Genomic DNA, 23,638 nt, shown 5'->3' on the forward strand with positions numbered 1-23,638 from the left:
TTCTTATTTTTTTAACAACATTTAATTTAAATCTTTACAACTAAATATCGGGATGGCTTTGCTGCCAGTTCAGTTTAATGATAAACATATTTTCTTGGTAAGGTTTGTATCACTTTATCGTATAGCTCAAAAAATTTTTTCATTCCCATGCACTCACACCCACTGAGTGGGGGCTTCAAAATTGCTTCGAAATAATTAAAGGACAGTATTTCCACACTACTTTAATTGCTTGATTTGCAACATGTCAGCGCTGAAAAGTCTTGTCCTCGCTGGAAATATGAGTTTGCCATTGATTAGCGGGAGCAAGATTATTATGTCCCAATCAGCAAATGTGGGTGTAAAAGGAGAATGGGTGTGAGCTTTTACAACACGATGACGTTGGTCCTAAAACCAGAATACGATATTCAAACTACAAGTTTTATGTCTTTTTCTTTGCATTCTAATGTTGACGATGTAAACAGCAGGAAACGTCACAGGAAGAGTCACAACTCTTCTCGCAATGCCTTGGACATCTTTTCTAGCGTGGAATGTTCATATATTTTGTTCTCAGGGCAACAACATCTCGCATAGTTGGCGTGAGGTCTGGTACACAGCACGCAATATGACACGATTGCAAACAGCGATGCTGGCAAATGTCTTGACAAAGTGCTAAAAAATTTGAATTGATCAAAATAAATCCAGTTCAAATGATGAATGAATGAAAATCAGAAACAAAATTACGCTATCGTTTCTCAGGACATTACACGCATTTTACAAATACTTTTTTACAAGTAATGAAACAGAGACTTTTTCGAGGTGACAAATGTAAAAACTATATATCATGCTCATTAAAAACGTGTTTTGTGTTCTCAAGTTTCCTATCAACAACTTTTGCAACTTGAAATACAAATCAATTCCAAAGACCAAAGTTACTAGCAACAAACGTGACACACACAGAACGTTATTTTATCAAAGCAAATCAATCTTTGATACATTCTTCATTTTTTTACAAGCATTTTTACAGTCCTTTATACGAAATCCAAAACAATTAAGAGCAATTTTATCAAGGCAGTTGCAAATAATAAAGTTTGATTTCTTAATACAGGTTTTGACAATACCTTTTGCATCTGGGATTTTTGATCGAGCAATTGGCAATGTCGTCTCTTTTCTGTGACCACGCGACTTTTTTCTCGTCATTTCTACCTTCTCTGCAGATTTATAAAACAAAAGTAGATATTACAAAGATTTTTTAATGAAAGATATAAGCCGTTTTACCTTTTATCTTTCGCGCTTGCTTCTTTTTTGCTTTCAATTCTGCAATGGCGATTTTTGCCAAAGCTCTCATTTTTTCTGCAAGTTTGAAACAAGGAACATTATTTTTCTTTGTATCTATGCAAAGCACTGTTCTGCGAAGACACTTGTCATGTGTGGAGTCCCTGGAAAGCCCAAATCTGCGAAGGCTCCTGTCCCCCTTTGGAGAGTTCAATATAATTTTTGTAAAACATCTGACAAAAGTATAAACTTAGATTGCTGGGCGTGTAAAATATTCTTGCATTTGATGACTAAATGTTATTTAGGGTAAAATGCTTTGAAGAATTTGCTTACAGAAGATCTTCGTCAAAGTTGATTTATAGACATCATATTCAATGCTTACATAAAGCAAGATGAATGAGTTTATTAAAGTTTATTGTCATACGTACTCTGTTCTTTATAAATGTAAAATGTAAAGAGTATAAACAAAATGTTTTTCTTCGTTTTCTTTGCTCTATACAACAACAATTTGAGATTTCACCTTGAATAATGTGGAGGCACTAGTTTGCGGAAGCCCTTGTGAAGCTGCTCAGTCTAAACCATTAAATTAATCCGGCCCTGATTTGTTACATAGAACCACCAAGAAGTTTTCATTTTTCGAAATGTACGACTTAAATATAATTAGTTCGTCGAATGTACAGCTCAAAATCCTCCAACGTAAAAGAAACTGGTATTAAATTAACATTTGAGTAGCCTATACATCCTCATTCATCGCATTTTCATTGAAATGAATGCAATGCAATTACAGAGTGATGTTTATTAATATTTTTATTGATATTATATGTGCTTTGAATTATGATTAATAGAGAACGTTGGGAACGTTTATTAACTTTACCTTTAATACTTTTCATGTGCATGGCACTGGTGTAATGTTTCCTTCTGTTTTTGTGCTTTCCTTTTATTTTTTTTCGTGGTACCTTTTTCTCAGCCATGGCTTCAATGAATTCCTTTAAACTAAATGCTAAATTTTTGTTCAGTTTCTTGCGGCCATGTTTTTTTCTCAAGGGTGTGAATTTCACATCATCTTTTTGACCGTCAGTTGCATTATTTTCTTCACCAGATTCTGCATCATGTCTGTGTGCAGTGCCGTCTACAATACCTCTATTATCCGGTAGTGTCAAATACACAACACTCAAAAATAAAACAAACGCAGGAACTTTGCTCATTATGCTGGAAAAAAGATAACAGAAAAAACTCAGTTAATACGAAAATGAATATTTCTATCAGAAACAAAAGTGTCATCATCAATTCCAGTCAGCTTTTCAGTAAAGTATTAATCTTTTGAAAAATAAGACTTCAACTCATTATAAAATGTATATTTTTATTAGTACGAAGGAATTTATATTTATAAATCAAGCACTTTTGTAAGCATTAAATAAATTTGGAAAAGCTTTGAATGATGAAGTAGTTTCTGATTGGACGAATTATTCATTATTAGTAACAATTATAATAGAAAGGATTTGGTATTTATTCTAGTAGCTACTTTGTCTGATCCTTTGCTATGACAGAAGCTATTTATAAATGTATGGTGCGATAGTAGTAAGGCAGCTATATAGTAGCTATATAATGAGTGGGTAAATGTTTGTTATTTGTTAACAAGTTTTCGATATGTTTACATAAAAAAAAACAGTTGAAGAAAAACTTAAACAAATAGTAGTGCATAATTTAGCGGAAGTTCACAATCAACACATTAGCACACTCTTACTTGCTTTATTAATTTTGATTTTTGTATTTCCAAAATTTTCAATAAAAGATAACAGAAAACGTTTAATTGATTTTAATTCAAACTTACATACATTTTTACAATTATCCTTGAAGCACGTTAAATTACTGTTCTTTTCACTAATATTAATTTAACGACACAAGTTAATCTTTTGACAGAATCTTCACAGGTATTTGCTGGTTGCTATTGAAAAAAACTAACTTGATTGACAAGTGCAAAAAATTGTGATTTACAAAGACTATTATTTTTAGTTAAGACCAATATGTTGAACAATGTAACATTTTCCCGTCCAATACTTTTTTAAATTGAATGTTGAATACTGGCCTCCAAATGACTTATAATATCAGACCCAGTTTAACAACATTTTACTCTCGTTACGAAAAAGCTGAGCCCCAACTTTGAGTTTAAATCGAATTTTCTTTAATTGAGTTCATTACGCATCATATACAAGTTTGTCATGTAATTTTAGTATGCTAGTTTGTTTCATCAGCAACAAATATATCTATAAGCCTGTTCTTGCTTTGTTATCTTGTGCTTATATATCGTTAATTATTTATTGGCAACCGGTCAAAATAAATTTGAAAAGAAAATCATTTGACCTTTGTGAAAGACATGGAAATCAAAACTAATGCAATAAGGTGATGTGGAGCTTCTTTATTACTTTGTTTAACAAAATGAATCACAAAAAAGAAAAGTTTAGCATTACTGTGTCATCTTAATTTTCGAAAAATTCAATAAAAATTTGTTTATGTTAAGACATTATCTACGTTGCATGGAAACGTCAAACTTAAAACATATATAAACGTGAAAAAATCAGTCTTCCAGTCTAAGAGAGAAAATGAATGTGCACTCGCTACTAAATAAATGAAAGAACGCTAAATACATTACAATTTTATTGATCACACCAGCAGGTTTCCATGAACAAAATATGCACGTCTGAATTATTAACGTCCCGTAAAATATTTTTTGCAAATCCTTATCGTTTACCAAACAGTTGTAAATTATAAAATGATTATAAAATTCTTATCGTAAATGCTACTGTTCGCAGAAAACACTCCATTTCGAGGAAGAATTCTGAGTTCACACGATCGAAATTACTTTACCATATTCATTTGACTTCTTTCAGACTTTATCTATGTGCTGTATTGGTTATTATTATGACAACTGACCTTGTTGATTCTGCCAGGAGGCATAAAAAAAACCAAAGTAAAAGACATGATAAAAGACAAACGGGATATCTAGAAATATATCCAAGTGAAATTAAAGGTATTTAAATAATACTGTAAATGCTCGTGAATTGCTCCCGTGTGAGTTTGCCGTTCCCGATAAAGCATAGCACCTTGGAAATTTGCTGTAGTGCTTAATCGGAAGAAATAAAGTGTTTGAAATTGGAATTAAGAAAAATCGGCAGGACAGCGTTAACTTGACTGACTTTAATACATATTAATGCATATAACGCAATTAACTAAATAGACTTTGGTTCAAAGATGATTCTGGTCTTCATTTGAAGTTCGTGAGCAAAATGACCATGATGACGAAGCCATATTTCATTAATTGAGCTTGAAATAAAGGCGATAATTTACCTTTTGTTCCTGTTACATACACATACGCAGACACTATTAACAAGCCCCGCTTCCGTGCATGCCTCTCGATGAAGCGTTGCAGTCAGGACCGCAAAATTTAGATAAAACGAGCATTTACGTTAATGTTTAAAAAATGACGTTGTTTTGACCACTTGTTAAGGTCGATTTTTGTTCGTGTCAAGCCATTACATATATCTTACCATCATGAGCCCACGAGTCAATAGAACATCGATGTCTTCGGAGATAAGTTGATCAAACCTATTAAATGAAAAATGGCAATTGACTGACAACATTATGGTAATCACATGCGTAAGATATGCGTGGCACAAAATACAAAACGAAGTGGACCTTTTGTATATATTTCTTATATTCTGTTGCTTCACACCACATTTTAATTTAGATTGTTAACTATTTGATTGTAAACCCTTTAAGCGGCAAATTTTTTTCTCAGTTGCTTTCCGCTTAAATAATTTCATTTGGTTTCAATGCCACTTAAAAGATATTGGATAGCTCGAATATTAGAATAGGCCCATTAATAGTTAAAATAATGGTTAGAATAGAATCAAAATGCGAGTTTTGTTTGTGATTTTAAAAATTTGTTAATTATTTTGCATTTTTTAGAGGAGTTTAAAAACTACGCTCGATCGTATTTGAACTCTATTGTGCAACAAATGACAAAGAGAGCCAAAACTATTGAAAAACTCAAAAAGTCAAGTAAGCGATTGTATTAATTATTATCTCCACAAGCTCTAGTCCTAAACTCACCAATCTTAACCTAACAGAATGAAGTGAGTAAAATCTTTGAATAACTATTATTGAGCAATAAAGAATTCCTAAAACCTATTATTAAAAAACAAAATATATATTTATAAAATAGTTGAATTTATGTCACGTCTCACTTATGATTAAAACCATAGAGCTATTTACAAGATATTAAATTACAAGGTAAGTAGGCTTGAAGTCAAAAAAACGAGACAAACAGAGTTGCCGCGTATAATAATGAATGAGGGTTTTCTCTAGGAAATGAGCAGATGATGAGTTGTTTACTATATTAAACTGAAAAAGGAAACCTTGGTTAAAGTTGATTATATTTATTGCACGTAGCTGTTAAAGTTGATTTTCTTGAAAGCAGAAAACAATTTTGGCAAGCTGTCGAACTTCTAAATAAGAACTATTCTTAAATCTTACAGTTTAAAACGTTTAGATACAGTCCCAAAAAAATAAAGAATAGCACGTACCCTCACTGTAAAAACTGATTGGTTAAAATAACCATATGATAGGTTAAAGTAGCCATAAAAATATTGGTTAAAGTGGTTAAATGCATCTGAGGTAGCCAATTTTTATGATTATTTTAATCAATCAGTTTTTACAGTGCTTAGCTATAAATTGTCACAAACAGTTTGCGAAATTCATCGAAAAATTTTAACATGAAATGATTTCTACTTTTCTGGCTCAATGCAATCACTTTGATCTCATTTTCATGGCCATTCAGTATCCAGAAATAATTACTATAGCACAAAACATAGAGCCTTTGTCGTGGTGACAAATCTAAATATTGTTTGAAGATAGCAAATACCATGGTGAATGGCAAAAATAATAACCTAAATAGTTCTTAAAAGAACTGTTTAAAGAACGCTAACCAAAGTTCTAAAAGGCCTGCTCTAAAGCTAAACGACACGTTTAATGCATCATGTCGTTTAGCTTTAAGGCAGTTCTTTAAAATTATTGCGTTAGTGTTCTGATTTTAAACAGTTCTTTAAACGCCATTAATTTATTATTTTTGCCATTCACTATGGTATATGCGATACCAATTATATTAATTTATTATTGTTGCCATTCACAACGGTATATTTTCAAAACAACTTTTCGTCGGAAAACAACGAAATTTTTTTGTTTCTGCGTTCACGAGTTGAAAGTGAACAACAAACGCTTGCGTAAAAAACTATTTCGCGAATTCTGTCAACATTATAGCAAAAAGACAACATTAAAACATGACATCTTTTAAATTTCAATCATGGTAGAAAAGTGTGCCACCTGTATATAGGTGTTCACATCTGCGCAGAAGTATGTCGACATCGTTGCCTTCCGTCATGTGAATGGTCATGCTGCATAAAACGTAACATCGAGGAACACAAGCAAGCACATCTGATAAGACACTTGGATTCACATCCAGCCCTACAAAGAAAATCGAATCTTGGAACAGATTCTCAAAATTCAACACAAACGAGTCGTGAAAGTATAGAGAAAACCTTTGAAGACGGAACTGAGTGTAATCCAAGCTGCAAACGTTTATGTGTCCCTTCTTGTCGTTTTTCATGTTGTCAACCTGTTCAAGTGAAGGGAGTAATACTTCTTTGACATTCAGTCTTGTTTAAATCAGTCGCTCCCCAGCCAAAAATTATTTTATTACGACGAACTTTCGACGAGTAGACTGTGGTCTTCGACAGGACTGATTTACAACATAACTTTACCTACAACTGAAACTTATCCACATTCAAAAATGGAAATGAAAGTAATTGCTTAATGTTAATCAAGCCATTGACTGACTCAATTTAACAGTCACAAAATCCAAACATTATTATTAAAAGGAAAGTTACAGTAGAGTTTTATGATATCTTTTTTAAGACGATAAAAAATTGTGTCTAGCACGCTGTTGTCTCTCAGATATACTGGGACGAAAATCAATCACTAAACTACAACCAACACTGCAAAGATTAAAAATGACGTTTTTTTGTTATTATTCAATACCAAATTGACTAAAAAGTTAAAAAGGTGATATTTTTTCGTAATATACTTCAATTTCGTCAGGACTAAAGCTCGAATTTCCAGCCAACAACGTGCTTGCTCTGTAATGATACCAACTAGTATATCCTGGAGGTCTGTAAGTATCGCCAAGATTACTACTTGAAATTGTTTTACCATGTGCAAAATCCCCAATACTGATATCGTTACCAAACACAGGTCCTTTCCTTGAATCAGCACAGACCGCTCTTCCAAAATTCCGGTACGGGAAGCTTTGAAATGCTGGAAGATCAGCGTCATTTATTAGCGAAAAGACAAATGCTTTTCTACTTTGATGACAACTGCGACTGACTCCGTAGTTGTAGCGTGTAGGGTAATTAGGCACTAAAACAAAAATGTGAGACGTGTCAAAAGATGGCATGTTCATGTTCTACTTATTTAGGCGATGTTTACATGTGACCGGAACCATTGGCGGATCCAAGGTACCTCAAAATAAATTATAGCTCCTCAATTTAAAATTCAAATTACATTCAGAAAAAACTATTGGTTTTGAATTTCAAAAGAATATAATTTTGCCAATGAATTTGCCAGTAAGGTCAAAATATGCAGTAGTAATTTATTTTGAGGCACTCTAAATCAGCCACTAACTGAAACGAAGTCAAACTGGAACCAGATGAAACCATCATCAATGTAAACTCAGGCCCTAGAAACTAGAAACCGGAACGATTTTGTGTCGGTCTTAACAATTTACAAAGACGGTCGCATGTGAAACTGTGTATGTGAATACATCATATTGTTATTGAACTGAAATGGTTCTGGTCTGAATTCATACCGCCCTCATGTAAACAGGGCCTCAAATTAACGTTCACAACGATCTGAAACGGCAACAACGCATGCGCAAAAAAGCAAGTTAAAAAACAAAATGGCTGGCAAGTGTAAAACTAGCCCTGAAAAGGTGGCATTACGCAAATGCAGATTTTTCGTGATTTTGAGCATGTCCCTTATAAATATGCAACAAATTCCTATTTTCATTCAGGTTTGACTTTGTTCCGGTCCCATGTAAACAGAGCCTTAGAGATTTTTAGATTATAGTGTCAGACACAGCCGCCAAACTTACGTATAAAATTGTATTACTTTCTCATATTTTTCCCTTAAAAGTTGACTTCAAAATAATAGGAATTGATGGGGAGTTGAGTATGTTAAAAAACGTAAAATGATAGAGTATTGCAGTGTGGAAAATATCTGCCATATAGAACATGCGATATATGCCAATTAAACATATGTTAAAAAGCTTTTAAGCTGTTCATTGCGGAATAACATTCGCTCCAATGTGAAAAGCCACAAAGTGTATCATTTTTTGTCGCAGGGCAGGCGACCATAAGTTTCGGGACTTTCGGCACGCCTTTTCGTCGGATGTCGGATCTTTGTCAATGTTCACAAATTAATATACTTTATGTAAACAGAACAAAAATCAAAGATGGCGGCGTTGTGAAAGACATGTTGATAATTGGATAATGTTGATTGGATAATGATAATTGGATAATGTTGATTAAATGGATAATTTTGAATTTTAATTGTACAAACAAAAAGAAAATCAAGCCCCAAAAGCCATAAAATTTTTATATCTACAATACCTGTGTGAAACGCGGGTCAAAATAAAAGTACTAAAGACAATAGAGGCCAATTTTTATTACGTTGCGTGAAATCGTTTTGCCCCGAACTCAGGGGCGGATCTAGGCCATGGCGAAAGTGGCTTGAGCCACGGTCAGAATTCTGCCACTTAAGTTTTTCCAAGGTTGACTTTTTCATGATTAAAAATTTTGCTCAAATACAGCAAAATTCGATCAAAAGCAAAAATTGAATGAATTTTGTAATTTTTTGTCAAAAATTTTTGTTAACAGAACAAAAACTTCAAATTAAACGTCTTGTTAAAATAGTATTATCATCCAGTTAAACTCTGAACTGTAAAATCACCGAAAGCGTCTCGAATCTTGCCGAATACGCCATGAGTATGCTCGGAATATGTTCGTAAATTCGAGCCAGCAATCTCAGAATGAAGAGCCACGGTCAGCGTTCAAAAAATTTCGCAATAGTTGCTAAATATAGTAGGGAGCTTTAGCAGAGCCTACGAGTACGACTACGAGTACGAATTACGTCATTTTAGCGCGAAAACATTGTTGCGACAACAAAAACACGTAGCCGTCATCAATCTGAGTACGATGTTTTGTAAAAAATTCGCAGTCGCGAAACTTTCATGTATTTCGTACGCAAAGTTAAAGGTAAACAAACAATAAAATAGTACAAATATATCGTACATAAAACTTAAAATAGTGAAGATTTTTCAGTCTAAAGAGTCCTATATTCTTGCAAAACCAGTATTATCGATTCTTTGATATCATTATTTGACGAAGCGATAACGACAACAACCTTCCTCGAGCCATTCCCTTACTCGGTCAAATTGCGTACTCGTAGTCGTGGTCGTACTCTTGCTAAAACTCCGTAGTAACCTTAAAGGGGTAGTCTGACCTTAACACAACTTTCGCTCATATGAAAGTATATATTGTTCTTACCTCTCTCGCGAAATCCTAGGTTTCCAATTCAAATTTAACTCGAGAAATACTGCCTTAAATGTGTGTATTTTTCGATCGCCATTGTGTACATGCAAGCGAAGCCGCAGTCCAGCAGCGGTTTTTCGTCGTGACGTCACTGCGCGGTGATCGTTGTCAACATAAGACAAAATATACTAGCAAAAGTAGAAATTACGCATAAGCATATTCATCGTTGCATTTTACTTTCTAAGTTTTTAAATTATTTTGCGCAATGGATACGGATTACTCAAACGATTCCTCTAGTAATTATTCTGGAAGCAGTGTTTCAAACTACGAAGAAATGATTAACGATCAAAACATGATTCAACCATATGCTTATGAGCCGATTGAAACAGACTCTAGCGACGAGCCTATGGACGACTCCGACGAAGTTCAGCTGTTGTAACAATGAATGAAGACTCAGCACAATTTGAGGGAATAGATACTCCGGACTGTATTACAGATAATCCTGTTTTTCGAAATCTTTGTTTAAATTATTGGGTATTACGACTGGCATGGAGTGAGTACAAACAACACTATGGTTCAAGAGCTGAAGAAGGACCTGAACACAAAAGACAAAGACATGTGGCTTACAGGCAACTGGTTCGATGGTGTTGGAATGTATTGGGCAAGGAAATTAGAGTACCACTACCATCTTTTGCTGTTAGGCACTTTTTAATTATGTACACCAAAATCCTTGCATAGCACAAATAAAGAATTGGTTTGGCTTGGCCATTATAATTTGTATTTATTGTTCATTTACTAAATCCAATTTATATTTTTATTTATTAGTAATTCATCATTAACGATACTTATAAATATGGCTATAATAGTTTACATTACCATTATTATTCATCAGCGAATTTAAAACCCTCAAAGACAAAGTCCTCTTCTAGACCTGGTGGTTGGAAATGTGCTCGAATGTAGCTAACAGCAAAAGATGGTAGTGGTACTCTAATTTCCTTGCCCAATACATTCCAACACCATCGAACCAGTTGCCTGTAAGCCACATGTCTTTGTCTTTTGTGTTCAGGTCCTTCTTCAGCTCTTGAACCATAGTGTTGTTTGTACTCACTCCATGCCAGTCGTAATACCCAATAATTTAAACAAAGATTTCGAAAACAGGATTATCTGTAATACAGTCCGGAGTATCTATTCCCTCAAATTGTGCTGAGTCTTCATTCATTGTTACAACAGCTGAACTTCGTCGGAGTCGTCCATAGGCTCGTCGCTAGAGTCTGTTTCAATCGGCTCATAAGCATATGGTTGAATCATGTTTTGATCGTTAATCATTTCTTCGTAGTTTGAAACACTGCTTCCAGAATAATTACTAGAGGAATCGTTTGAGTAATCCGTATCCATTGCGCAAAATAATTTAAAAACTTAGAAAATAAAATGCAACGATGAATATGCTTATGCGTAATTTCTACTTTTGCTAGTATATTTTGTCTTATGTTGACAACGATCACCGCGCAGTGACGTCACGACGAAAAACCGCTGCTGGACTGCGGCTTCGCTTGCATTTACACAATGGCGATCGAACAAGAGGCAAAAATACACACATTTAGGGCATTATTTCTCGAGTTAAATTTGAATTGGAAACCTAGGATTTCGTGAGAGAGGTAAGAACAATATACACTTTCATATGAGCGAAAGTTGTGTTAAGGTCAGACTACCCCTTTAAGCCACGGTGCAGCGTTGCAAGCCAATCACAGGGAACGTTTTGGTCATGTGCGCCACGGTGAGCCACGGTGAATGTATTTTGATTGCACAATAAATACAAGTCATGAAATTGCTCGATTCTTGTCGACTTGAAAAACGCTACTTCTAGTTCTACTCAGCGATTAGGATCAATGGAAACTTCTAAAAAGATCGATGTTCTTGAAAAGCTCGTCCAAACCTTTCAGCAAGAGAACGCTTGCGAAATTATTTCTGGTGAATTGTCTAACTTGAGACAACACTGTGTTAAAATAATCAACGAGGAAAGGCTTCATCGCATAAATTCTACTGGCGATATTATGCTACGAACTTGTTCATTTTCAAAACTGCACTTCCCTGAAAGCCAAATTGAAAGATCAGGACCCAATGTCCCTGTTAGGTAAGAATTTACATGTATTGGGGTATTAATTTATATTTTTATTTACGTTTGACATCTTGGCCTGAAATATATGATCAATCCGTTAATTTTCAGCTATTCATATTTAGTGTATCATGTAAAATATATGTCTAAAGCTGTCATTATTTTGCATACTCAGTCTGTCTAATGTACGGCCTAAATAATTTTAATTGTTACTGTCTGTTAAATAAAATGTTTTACTTCAATATTAGTCAAAGCTAGTCTTTTTAAAATTTAACCCAATCAATAATGTATTATCCTTGTATTCCTGGAATTTTATGTTATCCCCTGGTTAAAGAAACTAACATATCATTTTGAATAACTGTTACTTTCTTTCGCGATTTATATAGAATATTGATGCTATAGTAGATGGAATCAATAAGTCGTCTGAATCCTGTTTGACATGCCTGGACTAGTTCCAAATCTTAGACTACCTGCCTGTGACTTTGACTTTATCATGATGTTACCAAATTAACACAAAGAGAAAATAACTTTCTCAATTTCAATATTATTTGTCTATCTTTAACAGTATTGGTTACCCTTATTTATTCTAATGTCAGAGTCAGTCTAGCAGATTTGTTTCCAGGTATAACTTGGTATAACAAAGCAGCCATTGATACTTAAATACTAATTTTTCTTTTAGTACTTTAGCCAATGGGAATTTTCTGTTCAATGCATGTTCTATTGCATTAGTTGGGAATGAGACTCTCTCTATTTACTTGAGATTCCTAACTAGTGTTGAAATGTTTGAGAATGCAAAATACTATTCTACCCATCCTCTCATCGAGTCCCAGCATAAAAATGGTGCGTTCACTTCACTTAAAAATGCCTTTTCCATGTGTATATGCGATGCAGCTCTAACCTCTTTAGAAAATGCAAATGAAATTGCGGCAGTTTTACAAGAAGCAGTGGAAAGAGCGAATAATTACACCTTTTCACCCTTGATGTGTATGTTTGCTTTGTCCACAGTAATCCAGTGTGCTATTCAGTCATACTACCCAATTACTAATGATGCTGAAGTGAAAGGAAATTGGGATTCGTTGGCTAAAATGTTCAATTGTACAATATATCCAAGAGATTTTGTTGATGGGAGTGCAATTGACTATGTCCATATCTTTCGTTGTGCTGCGATGCCACGTTATTTGGCAGATCAAAAAATCCCATCCACCAAAAATCATTTCGTTACTTTGTTTTTAGAGGACCACCTTTGAACATTGCTTTTATTAATCTTACCATCTTTACCATTGTTGGATAAACATCTTTGTCGCTGTTGGAAGAAGATCACCTTTGAACATTGTTTTTATTAATCTTGCCAACTTTACGATTATTGGATAAACATCTTTGCTGTTGTTGGAAGAAGATCACTTTTGAACATTGCTTTTATTAATCTTGCAATCTTTACGATTGTTGGATAAACATCTTTGCTGTTGTTGGAAGAAGACCACATTTGAACATTGCTTTTATTAGTCTTGCCATCTTTATGGCTGTTACAAAAGGCATCCTCGCTGCTTTTCGAAAAAGACCATTTGATGGGGCAACAAAGATGGGGAATTATTTTTTTGTAGTGAACTGTCTTTTGGTTATTCACTGAAAAATAACATGCTTCATCTTTCTCTCACTCCTGTGGCAACAATCCTGTGATTACAGAAAGGTACGGAAACTGCGTTGATTTTACATCAGACACCACAAGATAAGTAAAATTTTTATCCGAACAGAATTAAAAAAATGGCGATATTAGAATTTTTTTTAGATGAGATTATAACTAAATATTGTTATATTCTACATTAAAAATGCAGGAATTTGCTTTTCCGAGAGTCAAGATTTCAAAATTTTCTGGGGGAGCATGCCCCCAGATCCCCCTAGCGTTGGCTCGCGCCGAAGTCGCTCGCTACGTCACAGGGCCACGGTCAGCCCAGAAGCTGGATCCGCCCCTGGAACTATCCCATGGATATCAATAGTTATCTACAAGTACCCTGTGTGTGTCTTTCCGGCAGCATATTGACTTTGGCCCATTGAGTTCTATAATAACTCAATGGTTATTACAGAACTCAATGGTTCGGCTCTGCGACCAAAGCTCAAAAGAGCGTCTTGTTTAATTCTAGATCCACCATTCATATAACTGTTTACCAGTATATCCGGTATTTTGATTTGACGCATTTGAATTAAACTTCATTAGAATTCACGTTTTTCTTTAACGCCAAAGTCCTTTTTCATTTTGATCTCCTGGTGTGACTCAGTCAAAGACATTTTCTTTCAATTGTAGAATAAAAAATCTTACATAAAGTTGTTACAGTCGTTAAAAACTCGATAAAGCAACAAATGTCAATGATTTATGATATTAAACATCACGATATTTTTTAAATAACATTGCGCACAACCAAAACTTTGTGTTGAAAGGTCTTTTTCGAATAATCAAATTAACCTGATGAAATCCTTTCAACTAGGCGTTTGCATGTTGCAACATGACCGACATATTGGTAGTCAAATTCTTAAATATATCTTATGAATGCTATTGTGGGTAGCAGCAAACGTAGATAAACCCCATTGTTTGATGATTACGTGGAGGTTGGTTCCAATCAAATCTATACTGGAAACTGCTTATCATGGGAGTCAATATGCAAATAAATACAGCGTAAATGCTTTATAGATTTAAAGTGCACATATATCAGGGTTAGAAAAATGACTTCTTTAGATAGTCAAATCGATTTTAAACACATTTTAAGTACATTTTGTAGGAAAAAATGCTATCTTCAAGGGCTTTTTGGGTCTACAAGTAGATGACTCAGCGCTGAAACAGAAACACTTTGGAGAACAAAATAGCTTTCATGAATCATGATACAAGTTTATAATAGAAATAAACCTTTAAAAAGTACAAATGTTCCGACGTTAATTTTCACTGTAAATCTTAACTATTCTATACGGTGTTTATAATGTTCGAAGTGAGCGTGTTAATTCTCTTATGTACGTTAACCAACTCACCTTCTTCAAGGCCCAACAAGCCCATTAAGATAAAATTTTTGAGATATCAAACATATTGCAAATGTGCTCAAAATCAAATTAACTATTTAAAGAAGTTGTTTTCCCTACCCCGATATATATGGGCACTTTAAACCATAACATAGTAATCTTACGTTTATGATTGCAAAGAACACATTCAAAGATTTTATTTTGCTACTCACAGCCAAATTTTATGTCCGAGTATCCACCAAATATGAAAGAGTCGACTTTGATCACAGAAACAGTGGATGTTTTATCGCCGCATGCCCCATGAAAAGCAAACGCCGACCATCCATCTCTACTGGCTCGGTAGCACAATATCCACTTGGAATATACTGATGTTTCAACCCGTTTTAAATAGTTCAAAAGCTGTTTTGTGTCATTGTACAATCCTTTGAGTATCAAGGATCCTTCTTTACCCAAGACTTCTCCAACACCTAAGATAGAGTTCAATTAATTTATGTTTGGTGCAGATCGGACGATGTGAAGATTTTCATCGATAAAGCTTGCAAAACGGACTGAAGATTTTTGACATAGGGGCGGAAGCAGATTCTACCTTGCATCTTTATCTTTTCAATGAAATGTACACTTTGCATGTTTTTAAAGAGAACAGTTCAAGTACATTGCATCATAATACGTTCAAATCGATTTATTTGATCCTAGGTAAAATAAAAATTGCATACAAACATCTACATTTAACTGGGCAAGGTAGAAATAATACATGAGCTTTAAGATCACAATTGATTGTGCGTGCTTCTTATTAAAAAGAAAGTAAAATGTTGCATGTAACTAGTTATGCTCTATTTTCTGTGCTTTCTATGCCTTCTATGCTTTCTTAACATATTGTATTTTCGATTTTTTTCGTGGGCAGACAAAATACTTTAGTTTCATAAGATTTTAGGTTTAAAAAGAGATTGTTTTTATTTTAATTCGTGGTTATTTTATTTTTATATATAAAAAATATGAAATACGCGTATATGAGCAAAGACTTTTATTTCCTACTATGAATGAGACCATCATTGACTCGAGAAACACCTTAAAGACAAAACTGTAGCAATAAAATATGAAAAAAGGAATCACATAATAGATGATTGCCGTAGTTAGCTAAAGCTTATGTAACTATTTAGCTACACTTAGAATTCCTTTCCAAAATATATAGCTGAAATACAGCTATACGAAAATCTCAAGAATAGTATGCATTTCGTTTGCCCATAGTGCAGGGGCCGGTTGCACGAAGCTTGGATAGCGTTATCCATTGGATAGCAATTATTTTAAACGGTTAAAAAACCTCTTAAAAAGGAAAAATATGGGGTTTGAAATGAGCAATCACTAAAATAAAATACCTCTTCTAAGATTACAAAAATTTTTGTGGTAAGGAAAATATAATTGTAATTTTATAACTTTAAAAAATTTGCTATCCAATGGACAACGCTGTATCCAAGTTTTGTGCAATCGGCCCCTGAAGCTATGTCAAAATAAACTTACAATAAGTGGTCGTTCCAGTCCAAGTTGCGTTGCGCTGGCATACACGAATTTCTGAGCCTACCAACTGCGTACCTTGATTACATGAAAATACCATGATATCGTTCTTGACTTCAATCAAACTAATCATTTCACCATTTTTGGGAGGTGAAAGTGGTGGACATTTGACAATATCTAAAAACAAGACAAATCTTGATAAAATATCGAAAGACACATTACCACAGTCTCCGTACTGGACCGCACGTTAAGGTATGTTTAAGGTTTGGTTGATAATAAATTGTTCAAAAAATTTAATGCCTCATTGATTGATTAATTAAAGAAGCCTGCTGTATATAGACATAATTAGTTTTTAACTAGTTTTTACTTTTTTTGCCATTCCAGACTAGCCAAATGCTCTTAATTTCGACTATTTATGCTGTTGAAAACGGTACAATCTTCTACTGCTCAATTTTACGATGCTCAAGACTCAAGAAGTAAAGTGGTTTTTCCAGTTTGAACTTTAAATCTATTCCCTGTTGTTTACAATATATGAGTTGCAAACAGAAGTGAGAAACCGAGAAATGCAAAGGCGAAGGAGCGTGAGAAATGCAAACGTCTTCAAGAAACAGAATGAATTTATTCGGGGTGGGCCTGGGAAAGATATCACTTAAAGGCTCACAACTTTATCTTAGCTTATACGCCCTATAATTATAGTACTCCGTCATTTTCCCTAGTTTTAATGTAGACTCACATAGTTTAATAACAGCACTAAGTTTACGCCCGAGAGACGTCTCTACGTTGCATGTATAACTGCCTTCGTCAGATGGTAGAAAGTCATGTATGATCAATTTTGCCTGATATTTCTTGGTAAGTGATGCATTGAGTCCATTGTCTTTCATCCAGACGACAAGCGGCGTGGGGTCACCATATGCAGCACAATTGATCATAACTTTTTGATTTTTAAATACTCCCCTCGAATACGGTGGCATGTCGCTAAAACCTGGCCAAACTGAAAGAGATGTAAGGACAAGAAGTTTTGGAACAATTTGATTTTTTTCTTATGTAAAAATTAAACATATATAATTTCCATTGTTTCTGTGTTGATAATTCAAAAAATTAAGTCGATTTTCGGTTTGTCTCAGCAGATGGGCAACTTCGAGAACAAACCTGTACTTGATTTGAACAGCAAAAACTCGGCACACAAGCAAGAGAATATTTTCTCCGCTTCACATATCATAGTTTTTTCGCAAAATTTTCTACAAAGTGCTTTGCCCCTAGAAGCCAATCTACTATCTATTATGATTGCGAGTGATGCATCCCTGTATATTGAATGGTTGCAAAGCTGACCATATTAATACGACTAAATTCTGTTTTTTCTGCGTTGCATTACATTTGCAGAGTTGATAGTTTACAGATTTGGATTTCAAAAAGCTTGATATAATTGTTTTTTACCCTTGTTTTGACATATTTTTAATTGACGATTGTGCTTTTTGCCGCCTTATTAATTAAAAAATACAAAAACTATTGCAATAAGATTTACCTTCGTGTTTTACTTTCACCGAAAGGGCTGTGAATGTTGACCCAAACGTGTTTTTCGCCTCACATAAATATATGCCTTCGTGCGTTCTTCTGACAACTCCGATTACTAAAGTATTGTTTTCAATAGTAATGTCGTCATTTGGAAGAATCAAACCTGGTTTCATCCAGCGAATCTTTGCAGGTGGATACGAGTCGACGGGGCAGTACAAAGTCACTGACCTATATAGGTAGGCTATCGTATGCAACGAGCTTAGGCGACGTGGTGGTACTATGTTTGAAGAAACAACGATAAAAGTAAAATGTATTGAAGCACAAATATTTTTTAAGCTACAGTTTACCTTTAAAGATCACACGAATATCAAATGTCATCAATCCGATAGAACTGGACGCAACACAGGTGTACAGTCCTTCATTTTCGTATCTTATGCTGGCATATTCAATTTTCGCTCCCTTGCCACGCTTAGGAAATGAATTTGAGCTATGTGTAGGTTTTCCATGTTTTAACCACGATACGGACGGTAACGGATATCCAAGGGCCGTACAATATATAGTAACGTTATCTCCTTCCTTGACGTACATAGTCTTAGGAGAGTGGGATATTATTTCTGGTGGTGCTACATGTAACAAGTAAAACAGCTAGAACTTACCAAACAACGAATACTAAGATTTAAATGAAACGTATTCTTAAAATTGCAAGGTATATTTCATGCATAGTGTGAACATTGTAAATTAACGGTAAATACTGTTAAAATTTTTTCGAAATTTAGGACAAAAGTAGCTATGATTGGACAAAAATAGAAAAAATACGTAATTACAATTAATAAATTATTTCTTCAACAATGTTCTTAATAGGCTATTTTGTAAAGGAAATAGAAAGCATTTCACTTGCTTCTATTGAGTTACAGAAACACTTGTGACAGTATGCAAGAAATTCGAAATTGCTCGAAAATACTCGCAATTCGCGTGCCCTTGCTTGCCACGCAATTTCTCGTTTCTCCCAAACTCTACCGCGTGTTTCTACTAATGTATTAAAAAATGGAAAATGTTTTTTATTCTTTAAATTTATAATGCTTTACTAGAAATAATTACCTTCTTTTGATTTCATAACATCCCCTTGTTCACCCTTCATTCCTCGAGGACCTGGTGGTCCTGGTGGACCATCTGGTCCAGGTGATCCCGGTGGTCCAGGTGGGCCCACTACAGCTTTCTTGCAATCACAACCTCCTTCTCCGCGTTTTCCAGGATAACCGCGATATCCTTGTTCTCCTTTAGACCCTTTCACTCCAGGTGACCCTACAAGAACAGTTTTTTGTGGCTTTGAAGGTTAGCCGCAAAATTTTATTAAGCTATAAAATAACAAATTATATAAATTACGGTGAATTTATCGAATTTAAGTTACGATGAGTTTTGTTGCTGTCGTCACTTTTCACATTTTCTTAAAAAAATATAGCTACTTTCAGAAGTATAATTAATGGAACACTTTCATAGTAGAAACAAGTTGAACATCTTATGTGCAGCACAGTGCTCTTTACAACCAAATTTCGTTGTTCCTTAGAAAATGCTTAAAAATTCCTCAAATTTCCATAAAATTTCTTAAATTTATAAAAATTACTACAAGGTGTGATCACACAGGCTCAAAAAGTGTTTTTTCATGGATTTCTTCCTTTTTTTGCCGTTTTGAAGTTTGTCAACGTTGTATTTGTAAAGAAAAATTAAATATTATTAAGTGTATATTAATTTAAAGTATAAAAACATTCTTAAAAATATCCTTAAAACCTTTAGAAAATCCTATTTTTAAAGATAATTCTATAAAGGTGAGAGCACTGGTGCAGCAACTGATAGAAGTTAAATTTTGGTAAAAAGTTATTTTAAACACCTATAATTGCAACCTACTTTGTAAACCGCTTTCAGTATGCTGAAAGCTGATAATGCTTACCTGGCAAACACGCGACACTTTCAGAAAACGTACCGTTAGTCTTGTTTTTCTGCAAAATAATAATTAGCATATTATGAACTTGTCATGTTGCAGGTTGAAAAAGTTAAAAACCTGGGTTAAGGCAGCAGGCTCTTACAATTTAAGATTACCGATGAAATAAAAGAAATAGCATGCATACTGAGGGTACATGAAAAGGTATGCTCTTGAAAAGTTCCCGAAAATAAGACAAGCACAAAATAAGCTGAAAAGTTTAGAGATTTTAAATACTTTAACGTTCTCTAGCTGGCATTAAGTTTTTTGAAAATGAAAGATTATTTTACCTTTGAGAGAATTGTCTAAGTCTGCGAAAACAAACCTTCGGAAAAACAATTCAATTACCCTGAGTCGAAATAGGGACTTTGTTGCACAGGCTATTAAAATTTTATACAATTTAACAGAATTTTTCAAACTCGTAAAAACCATGGAGTATGTGCTAGGCCAAGGCTATAGAAGAATTTGCTAAAAAGTTAGTAGATCGGGGAAAATTTCTGGGGATATTTACAGTGTGAAATGAAGCAGTTAATTCACATTTAACGTTTATCAAAATTTTTGTTGAGTTCACTGGTCGCTCTTTGTCCAATTACAGCCTTCTACCGTTCTGGCCACCCATCGCCAATTTACAATCGTATTACATGAAGGTCGACAAGTGCGTCATTCACAAAGTATAACAGCCAGTGATTATTCCGACCTTCACAGCCATTAAAGAAAGCAATTATGAACAACCTGATTGGCTCGAATAATTGAAAGGATCAAGCGTATGTAAAATAATGAAGATGAATTTGTTCAAAAAATTAATGGTAAATATAAACTCAAACAAAATAACTCGATTATAGCTAGCTTACAAGTCGATTCGACTCCTTGAGTATTTCAATTAAATAACGAATCCTTTGCTCGCACGTTTGAGTTGAGAGTACAGTGGCTCTTTTCTTTCGTTCCTCATTTTGCTTTTCATTAAAATCTTCTTTATTCTGGGTACATGGAACACTTGGTGAGCTACTTTCATTTTCACATTTCCGTAAATTGCACGTCACACACGTTTGCTTGAGACTTTCCAGTGCAAATTGCATCCTGCTCAACGAATATAAATTGAAACAAATAACAGCAAGGCATGCAATAGTTACCAGCAAATGGAGCGAATGAAATATTTTCGCATTTGCTGAATGGTGCGCTGGCTTCGCCATCATCCTTAGCGTCTTTGAATCAAGATTAAATTTCATTGTTATGGATAATTGCGTCATTGCGTCGTCAAATAATGGACCAATGACACACTACTTACTGGTTTATGTGTCACAATATTTTATTAAAAATATGCAACTAGAATGCACAACATGCATGTAGTGACAGAGGAAAGACATCACAAAGCAAGTATACATCGCTTTTTATGAAAGAGACAAAAGTCAAAACAGTAAAAGGGTGAGTTAAAACAATAAACTTTTCTTAAGGCTGAAACACACTAGGCAGTTGCTTTAGTCTCGCGTCTATAACTACCGCTTTGCGTGGCTACTAAGCTAGTCGCGCAGTCGCGTCAGCGAGTCGCTTTGAAATTGTAACATGTTGAACTTTTTACATAGGTCGCTTTAGTCGCTTTACACTGATTGGCCAATAGATACATTTTAGCTTCCTAAATGCATATCATATTCCCTGTCATAAGCATCATACGAAATTTATAGGTTATACCTTGGAAAACGAGGGCAATATATAGTGAATTCACACTGGAATCTTTCAGTTTTTATATGACTTATTAAATAGGGACAATAGGAGCTACAAACTGGAACCCTAATGCACAACCTAAATGCACGGAATAAGATTGTCCACGATATACGCGTAATGGGCTATGATCATATTGGTGTGTTTTAACTGGCTTGTTCTGTTTTGTCCACATAGTAGTTTCTACTGAGTAAATATTCATATATTAGTAGCTATAATATAGGACAAAATAAAAAGTTTAAGTGATGTCTGTGTCTGTAATAAACAGAAATCTCCGCCATGTTCAATAGACGCCACGGTAAAAGTCGCGATGGTCGTTACATGTGTGTTTCTGGCGTTCAAGCGACTGTTACGTGCGCATCAATTCGCTTTTGTAAGCCGCTTTCTTGTTTTTCGAGGCCAAACTTTCTCTTTATTTGTAGTGTTAGATTTATCTAAGGATGCTAAAATATCTGCGCAAATCTACGAGATTTTTAACGACAAGTTCATAGTCCACCGAGCATTTCAAACTTGTCTAATTTTTCATACACTCTGTAGATGAGAGAATTACGAGACATAGGAAGTTAAACATTGGAAGACATACCTCAAAAGTAATATTTTGCTATTGTAAAAAATGTAAACACTATTGAAATCCTACCAAAATTCTGAAGAATTAGTGGGACTATAAGGAAAAACATAGCATCATGAAAATCGTAAAGGAAATTTGCTTTAACCAAGTATCACTTAAAACAATAATGGTTAAACATCATACAATCATTTGAACTTAAACATCATACAAACAAAATATACATAATCATAACATTATCGTGTTGCACAGTCGAATATCGATTACACTTTAGAAATTTATCAAAATACTTTTTTAGACATATTTTCCTGAAACAAATGTTAAAGCAAACTTCTTTTTATTGTCATTCATACTAACATTTTAATAATAGCTGATTCACGTTTTGCGAAGCTTCGACTCGTATGTGCGGTCGTCGAACAGCGGATCGCGTGATTTAATGCTCCTTGAGAAAGAAAAAATTTGTTAGTAACATAAAGGAAAGTGTTTTCAATTAGCTACATTTTTACCGTTGCATTACACAGAACAAGAAAAACACATAGTGTTGTACAATATTGCTATTCTAACAAACCAGCTTGTAATAATCCTACAGGTAAAATAGCTATATTCCCATTAAGTTACGTCTGCCAAGCAACGCAAAATTTTTTTAACCTGGCGTGATAAACAGAATTTCTTTTAAAAAAGTCATATAGGTATAAACTAGTCCGACTGCGTTCGAATCACTTTTCGTGCGGTGGATATAGGAACTTGTTAGAGCTTGAAAATATGTAAAATGGACTTGCTACAATAGCAGTGCATAATTGTATAGTAACTGAACAAGCATACGATGTACGAAGTAGAAAAGGAAACATTCTCCGAATTAAATATCCATCTTTAACTCAACATATGAGATAAAGGAGAGGGGAAAGTAATTAAATTTTAATTTAAATTTATTACAGATTTATAATAATACATTTATAATAATAAAACTAAAAATAGAACAATAGTTAAGCAAAATATTTTTTTGCTAGAATTTGAAGATTTGGATACTGCTAATATGCTCATAATGTAGACTCAGATAAATGCTTTGACTTTAACAAAACAATTAATCAATAAATTAGATAAAGCTCTCAAAATTTGAATGTACATATCTCATATTAAACACAAGACACACACACAATTTTCAATACAAGCTGCACATTTTTATCATAGGACAACATATGACGCTTTACTTAACCACTGTAAATGCACACATGTTTTTATAGGTAATAGTATAGTTTCGAGTGCAATTTCGTAGAGACTGGAGCGAAATAGCATGAGTTTGAATGACGAGTGCTATTTGCCGTCTTTAAAAACTCACGAGTTAAATACAATCA

General features: G+C 34.2%; 3 protein-coding genes across 11 annotated transcripts in view; 1 reads left to right on the plus strand and 2 right to left on the minus strand.

Annotated features, from left to right (window-relative positions):
• On the minus strand, positions 1 to 6,713 carry LOC124439581. 5 transcript variants are annotated; one of them, XM_046989843.1, is made up of 6 exons: positions 6,631 to 6,713; positions 4,797 to 4,854; positions 2,126 to 2,460; positions 1,255 to 1,329; positions 1,098 to 1,187; positions 1 to 648 (listed from the first exon to the last, which is right to left on the minus strand). In XM_046989843.1, the coding sequence occupies exons 3-6, from the start codon at positions 2,454 to 2,456 to the stop codon at positions 518 to 520; spliced, it is 627 nt and encodes a 208-aa protein (XP_046845799.1). In that variant the 5' UTR covers positions 2,457 to 2,460; positions 4,797 to 4,854; positions 6,631 to 6,713; the 3' UTR covers positions 1 to 517. The 5 variants fall into 5 exon arrangements, with proteins under 5 accessions (XP_046845799.1, XP_046845802.1, XP_046845798.1 ...); XM_046989846.1 differs by lacking the exons at positions 4,797 to 4,854; positions 6,631 to 6,713 and adding an exon at positions 4,597 to 4,775; XM_046989842.1 differs by lacking the exons at positions 4,797 to 4,854; positions 6,631 to 6,713 and adding an exon at positions 3,087 to 3,368.
• On the plus strand, positions 3,580 to 7,197 carry LOC124439582. 2 transcript variants are annotated; one of them, XM_046989848.1, is made up of 4 exons: positions 3,580 to 3,651; positions 4,140 to 4,279; positions 5,218 to 5,310; positions 6,641 to 7,197. In XM_046989848.1, exons 1-4 carry the CDS (start codon positions 3,626 to 3,628, stop codon positions 6,952 to 6,954), a joined length of 573 nt encoding a protein of 190 aa, XP_046845804.1. In that variant the 5' UTR covers positions 3,580 to 3,625; the 3' UTR covers positions 6,955 to 7,197. The 2 variants fall into 2 exon arrangements, with proteins under 2 accessions (XP_046845804.1, XP_046845805.1); XM_046989849.1 differs by having other exon boundaries at positions 3,588 to 3,651; positions 6,618 to 6,692.
• LOC124439576 (protein phosphatase 1 regulatory subunit 32-like) overlaps positions 7,148 to 23,638 on the minus strand; it is a 26,980-nt gene continuing 10,489 nt past the window's right edge. For 2 of the 4 annotated variants that reach the window (XM_046989837.1, XM_046989836.1), the window contains exon 13: positions 22,408 to 22,728. In XM_046989837.1, coding sequence (XP_046845793.1) covers positions 22,662 to 22,728 — 67 coding nt within the window. In that variant the 3' untranslated portion in view covers positions 22,408 to 22,661. Of the gene's footprint in view, positions 7,723 to 15,221; positions 15,477 to 16,524; positions 16,696 to 17,251; positions 17,510 to 18,040; positions 18,308 to 18,377; positions 18,654 to 19,128; positions 19,333 to 19,975; positions 20,025 to 20,856; positions 21,083 to 22,303; positions 22,383 to 22,407; positions 22,729 to 23,638 lie in introns of those variants that run through there. The other 2 variants (XM_046989835.1, XM_046989838.1) reach the window with 2 other exon arrangements.

This window comes from Xenia sp. Carnegie-2017, unplaced genomic scaffold (assembly GCF_021976095.1).
Source record: "Xenia sp. Carnegie-2017 unplaced genomic scaffold, XeniaSp_v1 HiC_scaffold_19, whole genome shotgun sequence".
In the NCBI taxonomy this organism is placed as follows: domain Eukaryota; kingdom Metazoa; phylum Cnidaria; class Anthozoa; order Malacalcyonacea; family Xeniidae; genus Xenia; species Xenia sp. Carnegie-2017.